Below are 13,296 nucleotides of genomic sequence, written 5' to 3'. Positions count from 1 at the left end.
GAACACATAAAATGAAATATGACCGAGAAAAACTTCGAAAATATTTTTCTTCGTGTAATGATTGTAAAAGGTATCGTTGGAAAGATTATTTCACTACTGGCCAGAATTTTATATTACATAAATGACTTCTGAATTCCAGGCCAATTTCTGCGACCATTTTATATTCATCTTATTCGCTTTTAGATTTATAAAATTTTTGAAGTGTCACACTTACGTTAATATCTTTTTTTGATAAATAGACTGCTAAAAGTGGTGTAAATAAGAGACCATTCTCGGTACGATTTTGTCCAAAATCTTTAATATTTAACAAATGTTTATGGAAGGCGTTTTTATAATTTTCACTGAATTATTTTTGCTCCGTAACGGCGAACTGTGCTGGGTCTTTCGTTCGATTTAAACCCCTCTTTCCTTCGACGTCGACAGGGTCTTAATAAGAAGGATCGAATTTCAGGGCACGATTCGTGTTCTTGACACTTCCGTGTTTCTCCGATCATTGAGAAAGTCGATCGTCCGTAATCCGTCCGAAAGAGAAAGAGAGGAAAGGAAAGGAATCGTTCTACCCTTAGCCGAGCGTAATTGCCAGTATATTATTCCCCCGGTTGCGCGCGCGGTTTCCTTTTTTAGAATTATGCGAGGCTGCCTTCGCTTTCCGTCTGTCCGCCCGTAGATTATCCGGAATTTAATAAACCTTTGTCATTTGAAAAGCTGCATTTAACGTATTAATAACATTTATTCCTGGGTATTTCGTTCGCCGTTAAAAAGAGACACCCGAACTAGGCCATCGCCAAATAATTTTAAGTGCACCGATTAAGCGGCTCTTTACCAATGATTAATATCTATCGACGAACCGTTGATACGTTGAATAATTTCTCGTTAATCAAATAACTGGAGATATTCGTATATTTATTCTCGAAGCTGGCTCGATAAATACGGACGAGCAGCGAAAATAATTTAAACATTCTGCAAAATCAATCGTGCTTCGATACGCTAAAAAAGGAAATCGTTGAAATTTTAACCTGCTGCCGTTCCTCGTGTAACCCCGACAGCGATAATTTCTCTATTTTTTATCGGTACAAACTAACTAACGATAGACCAGTGTCATATTATAGATAACATACTATTTAAAATATTGATACGGTTTGTTTCAACGTTTAGCAACATTTTTCTCTCTTGTGATTAAACGTTCGTGGGATGAAATTAAAAATCTAAAATACTTCGACAGAATTTGTAAATAATAAACACGTACGTAATGGTGTAAAACACCTAAAAATATTACTTTATTTTTCAGTTTTAAGAGTCTCCGCTTCTTTTAGAGTCCCAAGTTGAACGAAGATAATTCAAACGATCTTTATGAAGCTTCTATATTTAAGAAAATTGATCGAACAAAATGCGAATGAATTTGTTTTAAAACGAAAAGAATAGAGACAATTTTGATGGAGTTTTGATGACTTTCCGACAAAAACGATCTTCGTAAACCTTGAAAAGAACGGTACTACAGGAGTCATTGTTCGACAACGGGTCCACGAGGATCCTCTCGACGACGAACGAACGATCCGTGGCGTATCCGTCGTCGGCGTACACGGAGCCGTTTAGCCTCATTGTAAAAGTGAAATCGCCTCGTGTTTGGGATGTTATTTGTAGCACATTAGTATTGTATCGCAGTACGCCGGGGTTAGACCGGGGCGTTGGAGTGTTTAAGGGTGATTACACGCAACGACAGGGGTGGCTTTATTGGAGAAGCTCGCCAGTGGCGCTCACTCCAGCTTTCTCCATGTTCCTTACTTTCGTATCTGCCTCCCAAATTAACCATAAACGTACAAAAGTATCCAAGAGACTCGATCTCACGTTTCATTACGACGCTTACAACGACCAAACCCTAATACGCGCGACTTTCGAGTAGAGATACTATCGTTGGTCACGCGACGAGATTATTATACCAATAAATATTTCTCTTTCTCACGGCACGGTTCGAGCAAATGTTGGAAACGTTTTTAGAAACGAAAAACATGGCAAGTGAACGTAGTCTATCGCCTGATGCAGTTTAAAACAAGACCGTGGAAGGATAAGATGCTTTCTCGTAAACACTTTGACAATTGGTTCTAAGATCGAAGCGTCGAGGGAAATAAATTTCAGGGAGAATTTTAAATTACGTAGTTTGGAATCGCGTGAATCAACGTTTTGGTATTTGGTTTTGAAATTTACGGATATTTGTATGGGAGATGCCAGAATGGCGGGCATGCGTTTTCGAAAATATTATGACGGTGGCTGTATAATCGTGCCAGAAGCCAAAATCGAAGCTAAACTCGACCGATAAGCGAACCAGCTCGAACCGTTTAACTAGAAACCAACCGACCACCCTCCCCCCTGGCCCGCGTAGAATTGATTTAACTCGAACGCTGCACGAGTCACGCCGCATCGTCAATTATCGTCGGAACGTATCCGCACTGCGGATGGGATAGACGCGGCACTTTCGGCACGCTTCGAAACCGAATCGAAATGAGAACGACTGTATAGGGATTGAATTTGCACGACAGTTTGACAGGGTAGACGGAGAAGGGGAAATAGTATGGGCTAGGGTAGAAGGAGGGTTGCCAGAGGGGGCGGAGGAGAGGGGGCATAAAAAGCACGGTGAATAATAGACTCCAACCCGCTCCAAACATCTCCCTTCTCTATGCATACCATGGTCACGGTGCCCTGCTAGGAATCTAGGCTTATATTCGAAACGTTTCCGCCCCTCTCGTAACCCCAACCTCCTCTCTGTGCCACGACAACGATAGCGCTTTGATAAACTTGTAATACACCCGAAAGAAAAATAACTATTGGCTGACCCTTTTCTCTCACTGGGCTCGTTTCGGTTCGCTTGTTGATCGGCATCCTCTTTGACCGAATTTTCACTCTCTTCCCGTCCACTAACCCAGTCTATGTCGTCGTGAATCTGAATCGTAAATTTCGACCGTAATTTGACAGCATCCACGTACCCGGCAGATAAGCACGACGCGAATCAGATCGAGAATAAACTGGTCGGTCGGTTCCATATATCGCTCGAACGACGCTAATTTGATCCGTACTTCGGTTAATATTCTCGTGGCAGAAGCTAATTAACTGCCTGGAGGGGGGTTTAGAACCATTGGATGTATAAATAATTCTTCCCAAATAGCGGTCCGAGTAAGTTCTAATAGACGCGGAACTCGAAGCCATTTTGTTTCGAGATATTGAACACTCGTTTTAAAACGTGTCTTTGGGGGAATTTTTGTAGCTGTTTCTATTGGTGGTTATGCACCATATATGGGCATTATTGCTGTGACAAATTAGGGGCGTAAAATATTATATTTTTAAAACCTTAAACGTCCGGTACCAAGTACTCCCCCTATAGTAGCCCACGTGTACAGTTACTTCTTCGTAACACGCATGTAAATTTCAATAATGGACTCCGCTCCGCGGCAGCGAATTTCCTCTCGAGAAGCAAGTGGATCGGTCGGTAAATGGAAATAAAAAAAAGAAGCAAGATCGCGGAAGCGTGAGACGAGCAGTGACACCTCGGCCGGTCCGCAACTCTTTCAAAGAGACGAAGGCCACCGCCGTCGGCGAACAATGGGCGAAATCTGTTAATACCGTCGCGGACGACAATGTGCTCGACGTGGCGTGAGCGGCTCGGATACCTTTTTACCGGCGCTAATCCGAATTCGACGGGAGGCTGGCCGCCGCGACGCGCCGGCGAGGATAAAGCGATCATCGTCCCGGAACGATGGAGGCCCGGAGTGCAGGGCGAAGACGACGACGGGACGATGAAAGAAATGGCAACGACCGCGGGGGCAACCGTAATGGAAAACTGATTTTCGCCGCGATACGCGAGCCTGGAGGACTCGTCGGGCGAGCCTCGTCAACGCGTGTCACCCGATGGAGCCGATCCGGCTAAAGGCTGTTACGCAGCCGCCGGGAACGACGTTAACGTCGATATTTCCCTGTAAACGACCACTCTGTTTCCCACTCTGTTCCTACGCCGACCGAGATTTTCCAGGTCCGACTGGCCGCGCGCCAGCGGCGAAGTGGTTTTCTGTCGAAAGTAACGGGGCTTGGCGTGAACGCGTTTTCGGCGCCAACGTTCCCTGCGAACTCGTGTTCGAACGGGTGTTGCGCAACAGGGAAACACAGCCGTTGGAAATTCTGCAACCGTCCCGTCCTCGACGATTAAAACCGCGCGCGGCTGAATTTTTCAACGTTCTCCGTGCCCGCGAGAACGTAGGAAACGAAGGGAGTCTCGAAGGGAAATGGAACTTGACGCGTTAATTAGGCGATGGAATAGGACTCGAACCGTTCGAATAGCATAGGAATTTTATTCGACGAATATTCGTACCGCCGCGCGGTGGAGTATTTAATTGGAAAAGCTGGCCAAAACTATTCCAACCACTTCGATAAAACGAATTACAATTAAAAATAATATTTAATTAGAAAATGAATGGGGAGAAAAAAATATTCAAAATAGTTTATATATTTAAATAATTGATCGTTTTCAAAGGGGGCTGATACACTCGTAAAACAGAAATTTTGAATCGTTCGTTAACATTTTAGTAAAATCCATGACATAGAACACGAGTTACGTTCACTTTACAATGAAACGAGCAAATGTTAATTTCATTTTATAATTTACGTCGCTTCAACGGTGTTAATTTATTTTTATTCTACGTGTACAATATAACGTAAATGTGCGATGTGATGCAATTATTGTTTCTTCGTACCTGTAACGATGAAAGGAAGAATTTCACCATTATGTCGGCCATAAGCAGCGATTGGAAGTGCCGAATGGCGCTACGTCGTCCCCTGTTCCAGCGTCTTCCGCCCACGTCGATGTTGCGCGAGTAGGCGAGGTTCGCGCATACGAACGCAACGTCCAATTTTAATCCCGGAATTACTTTCATTTTATTCCAATTTTCCTGCATTTAAACCGTCTAAGTGAGTTTGACCTGGGAACGTCGTTGTCGTGGGCGGAGGAACGGTCGAGAAAGAAGAACGGGCAGGGACCGAGGGCCGAAACGTGGAAGAAACATGGGCGTAGATGGTCCCGGGAGACTGAGAAGGTAGAAGTACCCGGTCTAATAAATTTACGACCTAAAATGGTTAAGCCACGTTAGCCCTGTTCTTTATATTTCCGCGAGAGACGGCGAGGCGGGGGACGAGGCACGGCCACCAGCCGTGCGATTCTTCTGGATGGCGGAAGAGAGAGGCTCGTATACGACGACAGGCGTCGCCGCGCCGTGGAGGAAGGCGGCAAGACGAGAAGAAGTGGATATATAAGAGATACGAAGGGAAATTCGCTTATTTTCCCATCATTTCGACGTGGCATCTTGTCCATGGCCTTTCCTCATCCATGCAGCCAGGAAAGAAAATTGCTTCTCGTCCTCGAGAGCGGAATATCGTCCTGATGAGCCCGGGAATGCCTCGATATCCGTCTCCACCCTTCGTTTCGCCCCCCCTCGTCCGTCGTACTACGCCCGTCTCACCGTAGTCATCCCGCCTAGCCTCGTTCCTTCCACGTTTTCGGCCGTTTCTCTTTCGTTTCTCGCTCGCCGACGACGACGGGACATTCAATTTGTTCGTTATTTATTATTCGAACGCGACACGGCATCGTGAAGCGGCGGCCGGGAGAGGGGCGGAGGGCGAGACGATGAGCCGAGGGAATTCAGGGAGTTAAACGGGAAATTATGGAGTGGATTACATAATAAAACGAGGTAGAGAGAAATGCTACGACGACGTCAGCGTGGAACGCGACGAGTTTACGAGGGGGTGGGGGGTGGGAGAGAGGGTCTGTTCGGTGACGCGCGCGCGTCTCGTCACGGCCCGCCGGAGACAAGGAGGATATTCGTTGCGACGGAAGTCTTCCGGGGAAATCCGATTTCAGGATCTGCAGATTCTCGCGAAATCGGATTGGTTTATTCGTTGTATCCTGTATCGGGGGAGAGTAATCGCTCTGTAAACGATAGGAATGTCTGCGTCTCGGATTGCTCTTTTATTGTTCGACGCGCCAAATTAACCCTTCGTGCACGACCTCTCGTAATATCTACAAATCCACGAACCTTTCATAGTTGTTGACACTCGAGTGTGTATTTTCATGTTTACCAATCAAATTTTATCACTTTCTCTGTGACTTGACTTCTTTAATAATTGCTAAAATTTAAACAAATTTTATCCTATCGCTTGGGATTGAATGTTATGTCGTGCTTGGAAGATTAAGGACTCTTGCCACCTTCAGTTCTACTTGCTATAATATTTTGTGATGATATTAGAGGTGTGAGATAATCTGACAGCTTTGAGAATTGTTCTTGTCCAAACTGCAATTCTTTAATGGGTTCTCAAAAATTTTGTTAGAGTAGAGTATCTTTGTCCCATTCAGAAAGCTGCATTTTGTTAAAAAAGAACTGTTCCAGTCAAGGTGTTTAAAAATTAGTAAAAAAATTAAATAGGTAACAGTCTCATAGCTGGTGCTTGTACAAAAAGTTATATTTTGTTGCGACAGTCAATTTGGTAAAATTTTTAAAATTATAGAAACAATTTAATCTGTACTTATTCGTCATTCATTGAAAAATCAACGCAACTTAAACTGAAATCTGGTTAAATACAATCAAGCGAGAATTAATGTTAAGAAACAAACGTTTAATCTCGATATACAGCATTACTCTATACGATAAATTATTATCCTCCCGCGGATTAAATGTATTTAACTAAAATCGCAGCCAACGCAGCTCTGCAATTTGCACCGACGCTTCCGCTATGCTGATTAATATTCAGTGAATATTATACGATTAGGAAATTTCAGTTGTCGTGAAACGAATTTCATCCTTCAATTAAACCCGTCCCTTTTAGATATTATTTAATTACAAAAAGAAACGAAGGTCTCATTAGGAAAGCTTATCAGAAACTCTGGACAAACTAGTAATTTTTTTAAAAACGTATTATTAAATGCAATGCATTCTTTTCAAGGACTGACGTAACAAAGGTTGACCAAATGCAAAGTTGTTCTACACTATAACCTTTTAATTGTGAAAAATAAAAGTGTTTCGTACAAACTATATTAGAAATAATGAAAGATATTCTGAACTTTAACAGGTTTGTCAAACATCGACTCTAAACAAACTGTAGAAAACACAAAATTATATCAAAATTAACAATACTGTGAATGTTGATACAAATGCATATTTTAATAGAAATCGGACCGAAATGGGGAACTAAAACTATGATTTCTTTCGTCAAAGATCTCTATTTCACATAGTTTTTATAATACAAGCGTTCTGCATAATTAAATAACATAAACGCGGAACACGTGACGTATTTTAAATTTAAATACGCACAGGTACATTCTATAATGGCGGACGCTTGTTTTCAGCATACAAATTAATATTACCGGATAAACGTCAAGAGTTGACTGTTTCAAATTTAATTATATTGTTGTAATATTGTTAAACGTCCTCTTGGAACTACATTCGTTTCGTTAACTGCTGTGAATTATAATTGTGAATTTATATTCTGTTGCTGAATTACACCACACTGAATAAAATATCTGTACGAGTCTAATAAAATGTTGTAACAGTCCGGATAATGTTCTACGCTGTTAAAATACGTAGTGTATGTTACTTGTGTGTTAAAAGAAATAATAAAAAATAGGATTAAAAACTTTAAAATTTAAGTGTTAAAACTTTAAAACTTGCCATGAATCGATTGCCACAATATATGAAATTATTCGACGATACCACCAAGGCGTTAAGAGGCCCAAGAACATAAAAAAACGCCTTTTACGGTAGAAGACCCCCTCAAATACCGATTAACTTCGATAGGAATCATTTTTCGTTAAATCACCAACAGGGGCTGAAAAATCGTGGGGGCTAGTTCGTACCTGACCCTGTACATGAAAAACAAAGCGATCGCACGAGGCCTGTCAGACCCAGAGCATTCTGCTAAATATCCACCCTCGAACGATCGTCCCCCCGAGCTCTCGACGAAGTCGCAGCTCGTCGAATTTTGTAGTAACAAAAAATTCGAAAAGCCACAACGCGATCGCTATCACGGCCGCCTACAATGGTTCCCCGTCCACGCGGTCGTGACGATGCGACTTCGGCCACCGCCAAAAAAGGACGCTCGAGCCGGACCGATCGTTCGCGTTACCACCGTCTCTTTTCTCCTGTCGCGGCTCGTTCCACCGTCGTCCGCGTGCATTCCTCGCGGACACAGCGAATAGGGCCTATCGGCGTGTCTCCGCGGCGCTGAATAATTCATGAGGCGAGAAGCCAGCAGCCGATACTTATCGCGATAGACTTTAGCGGGCTGCCAACAGCAGCCATGCTACAATAAAGAAATCAACATGGCCGACCCGTCCTTTTCATCCCTCCTCGTCACGGCTGCCGTTCTCGCCTTTTGCTCGGGTCCACCTCGGAGGCGCCGTCACGTCGCTCACTTTCGATTTCGCCCCGCAGCCTCGTTACCCTCTTGATGTCGAAGGGTGGTCCCCGCGCGGACTCACCCTACGGGCTCCCTTCTTACCTCCTTTTCTTGCCCCGCGCTGCCTCCAGGGGTGGACCGCCCCGCCCAGAGACATTTCTCCGCAGCCCTCCAGAGCTGCTCGTTGCTTGCCAGCGTTCCGTCGAGAACGGGGAGAAATCGAAGAAACGAACGGAGGAAAAGCTGAGAACCGGACGAAAACGGCGAAAGAGACGACGGGCAACGTCGAAGAGGGAAATTTTAAAAAGAGAAAGAGCCCGTGAGCGGTTACTTTTCTCGCGCTGCACGGGAACGCGCCAAAGGAACTCCATTTTCCAGCCACCCTTGGTTAGGGGTTGTCTTTCCCTTCCCGACGGCCCTCAGATCCTCCTCGTTCGTCGCTTGTAGTAAAAATTTCTCAATCGACTGGCCCTGCGGTGTGCGCGCGGTCTTTCGCCGCGTCCTCCCCCGTTTCGGAGGCAATTTTGCACGAGCCGAAGCACGATTTCCAGATTGTGTTGACGCTTCCGCCTCGTTTAGTTTGCCTCGGGACATCTTTTATCAGAAACTACGGGCGAATCGGATGTGATTTCATCCCGGCTCTATATACCCGGACGAAAACTCGTCGTTTCGAAGCAACAGCATTTATTTATTTATTTATGGAACGGGTACAGCACAAAAGTATTAGCGTACACGAGTAAGTCATTAAAATTAATGTGGACGATTATAGGTAAATCGGTGCTTTGTTAATGCAACGTTTAATTCGTTGATAAAGATTTGATTCCATCGGGCTCTATATAGCTGCAGGAAAATTCGTTGTTTCGAAGCAACAGCATTTATTTATTTATGGTACAGGCCCAGTATAAGAGTGTTAGTCTATACGAAAAGGTCGTTTAAATTAATGTGAACAGTTTTAGTTAAATCGGTGCTTTGTCAATGGAATGAGTAAATTAACTGTTTCAAATAATCTTGATATCTATGTACGTATGTACATACGTATACGCTTGTCTTTCTGAAGTTTCTGTTAAATCTTGCGATACTTGTATGGAAATTATAAAAAGAGTTACTATTACTATCGATATGGACTGTGATTATATTTTAATAGTGGAGGATTGTAAAATCCAAAAGATTTGAGACCCCAAAAGTGAAGATTCTCAAAAGATGGACAAAATTATATTTTAATATTAAATAAACCTTCAAGAATGTTGTTTTTTACATTTTTCACGGAACTTTGGTATAGTCATCGGATAGAGTATGAAATGCCCTTTAAAACGAGCGTTTGTTCGAGTCGATAGCGTTATTAGTTCCGGAGATATAGCGATTTTAGTTTCAAAACGATGCGGTGGCTAGTTCCGGAGATATAAGGGTTCGTAGCGTTTGTTGCGTTCATTGAGATCAATGAACTCGCGCGCGCGAAAATAGTAAACAGTGCGTAGTAAATTCTTGGAAATACTACGCCCGAAACTAGGTCACGAGAGTCACGTTTCACGTGCGACAAAGAGGTCCAGCGCGACACGTCAGACGGAGACAGAGACAATCAAATTAAGAAAAACACCCCTTTACATAAATTACGATATCTCGAAAACGAAAAGTCGGATCGACAAAAACCAAAAGCCATTTTAAAGGGGAAGCTTTACCGCTTCTAACAATACCTCAATAATTAATAAAACACTAGTGGTTTCGGAACTGCACGCCTCTAAAGTTTAACTATTTTTAATATGCGTTGTTAGACTGTTCCAAGACAGTGGACACTGAAGATTCTCTCCTTTCATCTTTGCTGTGTATTTCCTATTTGCATTGAACGCTAACAAGAATTTGATACGAAATTTTATCCGCTTTTTTATAAAAAAAAAATCGTGGTAGGTTTAGTGTTAGTGAGCCACTCTCGTTGACAATTTTCACTAACGTTCGCTGGATAAATAGTTGTCTGGAATGAAATATATTATTGTTTCAGGTGTGGTTTCAGAACAGGCGAGCAAAATGGCGCAGGCAGGAGAAGATGGAGGCAGCGAGACTCGGTCTCAGCGAGTATCACCACGCTGCCAACATGAGGTGATTCTCGTATAAATTATTAAGAAGCTATATTTATTTTGACGTAGCGTTTAAACGAATCGTAATTCCTTGTTTCTCGCAGAAGCGTAGCTGGCCCGGCTCTGGGGTTACCTGGGGATCCTTGGCTCACTCCTCCGGGTCTGTTAAGCGCCCTTCCTGGCTTCCTGGCTTCACCTCATTCGGGATATCCCAGTTATCTGACGTCCCCGAGACGACTGCCATCGCCACCGAACGTCGCCGCCGTTGGAAACGCCGTACCGGGTAAGATCCTTGTCCTAATAATATTTCCTCGAGAATTCAAAGATAATTGAGCAACTCGGAAAGGAAAACCTACACAGAATGTTTCGTAATATGTGGTACCTGCTTCAGTAACGCACAGGGAACATAAAAACAGTTTAAAAAATTTCTACAAACAATATTTAATCTTATTTCCAAAGTCATTTTTGTGTCTCGGTAATATAAAATTGCTTTCCTTCGTAGAAACGAAACAATCATCAGGCTGAATGCAAATCTGCAGTTGTTTTTGTCTTTCAAAGATTTCATGTGTTCGTTGCATCTGTTATTTATTATTTCTTCTAACACGCAACAAATAAAGAAATTATGAAACATCAAATTAGCATTTCCAAGAGAATGGACTAGAGTAACTTGTAGAAAATAGTCGACAAGGCTGAAAGCTAACAACGAGATATCAAGCGTTGTGTAAAAACAGTTTTAGTCGAATCAATTGTATTGTAAGGAAATCGAAAGAAATTCCAGTGTCATCGGAAGTTGGAAGAGAAAACTAGTCGACGCTGGCTGGTGCATCTGTGTGTATTTTACTCAATTGTAGCATATCAAGAATGGATCCCAAGCATGTCTCTGAGTCTTTAACTTTTCTCGACTTGCTTATATCACTACTTGAGTTTATAATCAACATTTATCCGAGTACAAAAATAGCTGTAACTTGGGAATAAGATTGAACAGGGTAAACGTTTATGTAAACCTTCTCTATTGCCTTTATGTCTCCTGTCATGCACTAAAGTGGATACCACGTGTTATGGACAGTCTCATGCGACTGTGCAAGAAACTTCACGAACAGGTACAAACATTTTCTCCGTGACGAAGAAACTGTCACACTGTCCAGGAAATATCTTACATAAAGAAATCTTTTTCTATCGATAGTTCCACCTACGAGGTCTAGATTAAGCTACGATAAAAACAGTTACCTATTTATAGTAAACTTTAATGTGAAAACTCAGATTTCGGTCAGAATTAGGTCTAGGACAGAGAACTGTAAGACACTTGGCACATTTACTTTGGAATTGTTAATTACACGGAGATTCGGTTCCTATACTGGGCGCCAAATATTTTGGCCCCTCAAGGCCAGTCCGTTTGAGCTCACAGCCCACCGTAGTACAATCTTCGTTCGTCTTCTAACTGCCAAACATATTTGCTTGACTCGTTCGATCTCATATTTACCTTCTCACTCTTCTTCTACAGATGCTCGTTTCGGTAGCCTGATGTCTCTCTTTCTTTCTTATTGGCTTTAAGACAAACAATGCGACGGAGCGAGCGCGGAGCGAAGAGGTAGAGCGGCAGAGTAGCTAGATGGTATAGTGGGAGTTACCCCTCAGTGGCCTTGAGAGGCCAAAATATTTGGCGCCCAGTATAGTTTTCTACCGACCTCGATCGATCGTTGACCGAGAAGATTGATTATAGTATCGGCGGATATCAAGTAAGATACCCGTAACTCCTTCAAACACAGTAAAACCTCCATTATCCGATCTGGTAGGGGTCGATAGACATATTGTTATAGTTTGGAAGAATATATTGTCCACTTTTAGGCCAGTCACACAAGAAAATAAATGTTCATTTCTCCGGAATACCTTCAATTTTAATTTCATATATCGTTTTAGAAATCTTCGCATCTCGTTTCTTTCGAAGATGACGAGAAACGAATCGAATCATTATCGTTTTATATTCGAGTAGAAACAGCAACAGGAAGCTACATTACGAACAAACGATCTTCCTTGAAACTTACGAATCATTTTAAATCCCACGAGTTCCTTCAGCGACGTTGAATTGCATTTCTGTTACACTTTGATTAAATAATTTTAACTCTTGTTCCTGGGTGTATAACCTATCATTGCACCGCTATTTTAATTGTTGCCTGCGTGCCAGTAAAGTCCGATGACGTCTTCGAAAGAACGAAATTGCGAAGATTTGTAAAATGTGTGATCGTTGGATAAAGGAGGCTCGTGTAATGGAGGTTCTACCGTGCCCAAGAGTTCTTGGCTGATGTTGCACGCAATAGTTGGTAGCCCGCGATAAGGATCGAGACATTAAAGCCGGAAATCGTGTTGTTTGATCGACAGGAGCCCTGAGCGCAGGGATGACGAGCATAGGAAACGGGGGACACGTTCCTGCGGCGCCGTCAAGTCCACCTGGCCACGATCCACGCACCACCAGCATCCAGGCCCTGAGAATGAGAGCCAAGGAGCACGTCGAAAGCATCACCAAAGGGTTGCAAATGGTCTGAAGTTTAACGTACAACCCACGAAGGCTGCGTACGTCAGAGGATCGCACGGTGGCCAGGATTTTCACGCCGCGGGCGTGACGAGAAGCAAAGCTGCTCTACCTTCGATCCTTCCAGCCCCCCCGGAAGAAGCGTCCAGCGCCAGGTGGACAGACCGACGTCGTCTCTCGTCCCTCTTTCCAGTGGGTGAACGACTCGAACTCGTCGTCTCTATTACCAGTGGGACGTTTATCGGATATCGGGACGCGACGAGAAAGCACCGG

At 43.3% G+C, this 13,296-nt stretch overlaps 1 protein-coding gene across 1 annotated transcript in view; it reads left to right on the top strand.

Moving 5' to 3' along the window:
• The window catches only part of LOC122405351 (retinal homeobox protein Rx1-like), a 67,297-nt gene extending 54,261 nt beyond the window's left edge, over positions 1–13,036 (top strand). Inside the window, exons 3-5 of the mRNA XM_043410031.1 lie at positions 10,421–10,518; positions 10,601–10,779; positions 12,873–13,036. Of these exons, the coding sequence (XP_043265966.1) occupies positions 10,421–10,518; positions 10,601–10,779; positions 12,873–13,036 (441 nt within the window). The remainder of the gene's footprint in view (positions 1–10,420; positions 10,519–10,600; positions 10,780–12,872) is intronic.
• The last annotated feature ends 260 nt before the right edge of the window (positions 13,037–13,296 follow it).

The sequence above is a fragment of the Colletes gigas genome, unplaced genomic scaffold, assembly GCF_013123115.1.
Source record: "Colletes gigas isolate AHSC1104 unplaced genomic scaffold, ASM1312311v1 Colletes_gigas_Sc00004, whole genome shotgun sequence".
Taxonomy (NCBI): Eukaryota; Metazoa; Arthropoda; class Insecta; order Hymenoptera; family Colletidae; genus Colletes; species Colletes gigas.
This window is presented reverse-complemented; position numbering and strand designations above follow the sequence as displayed.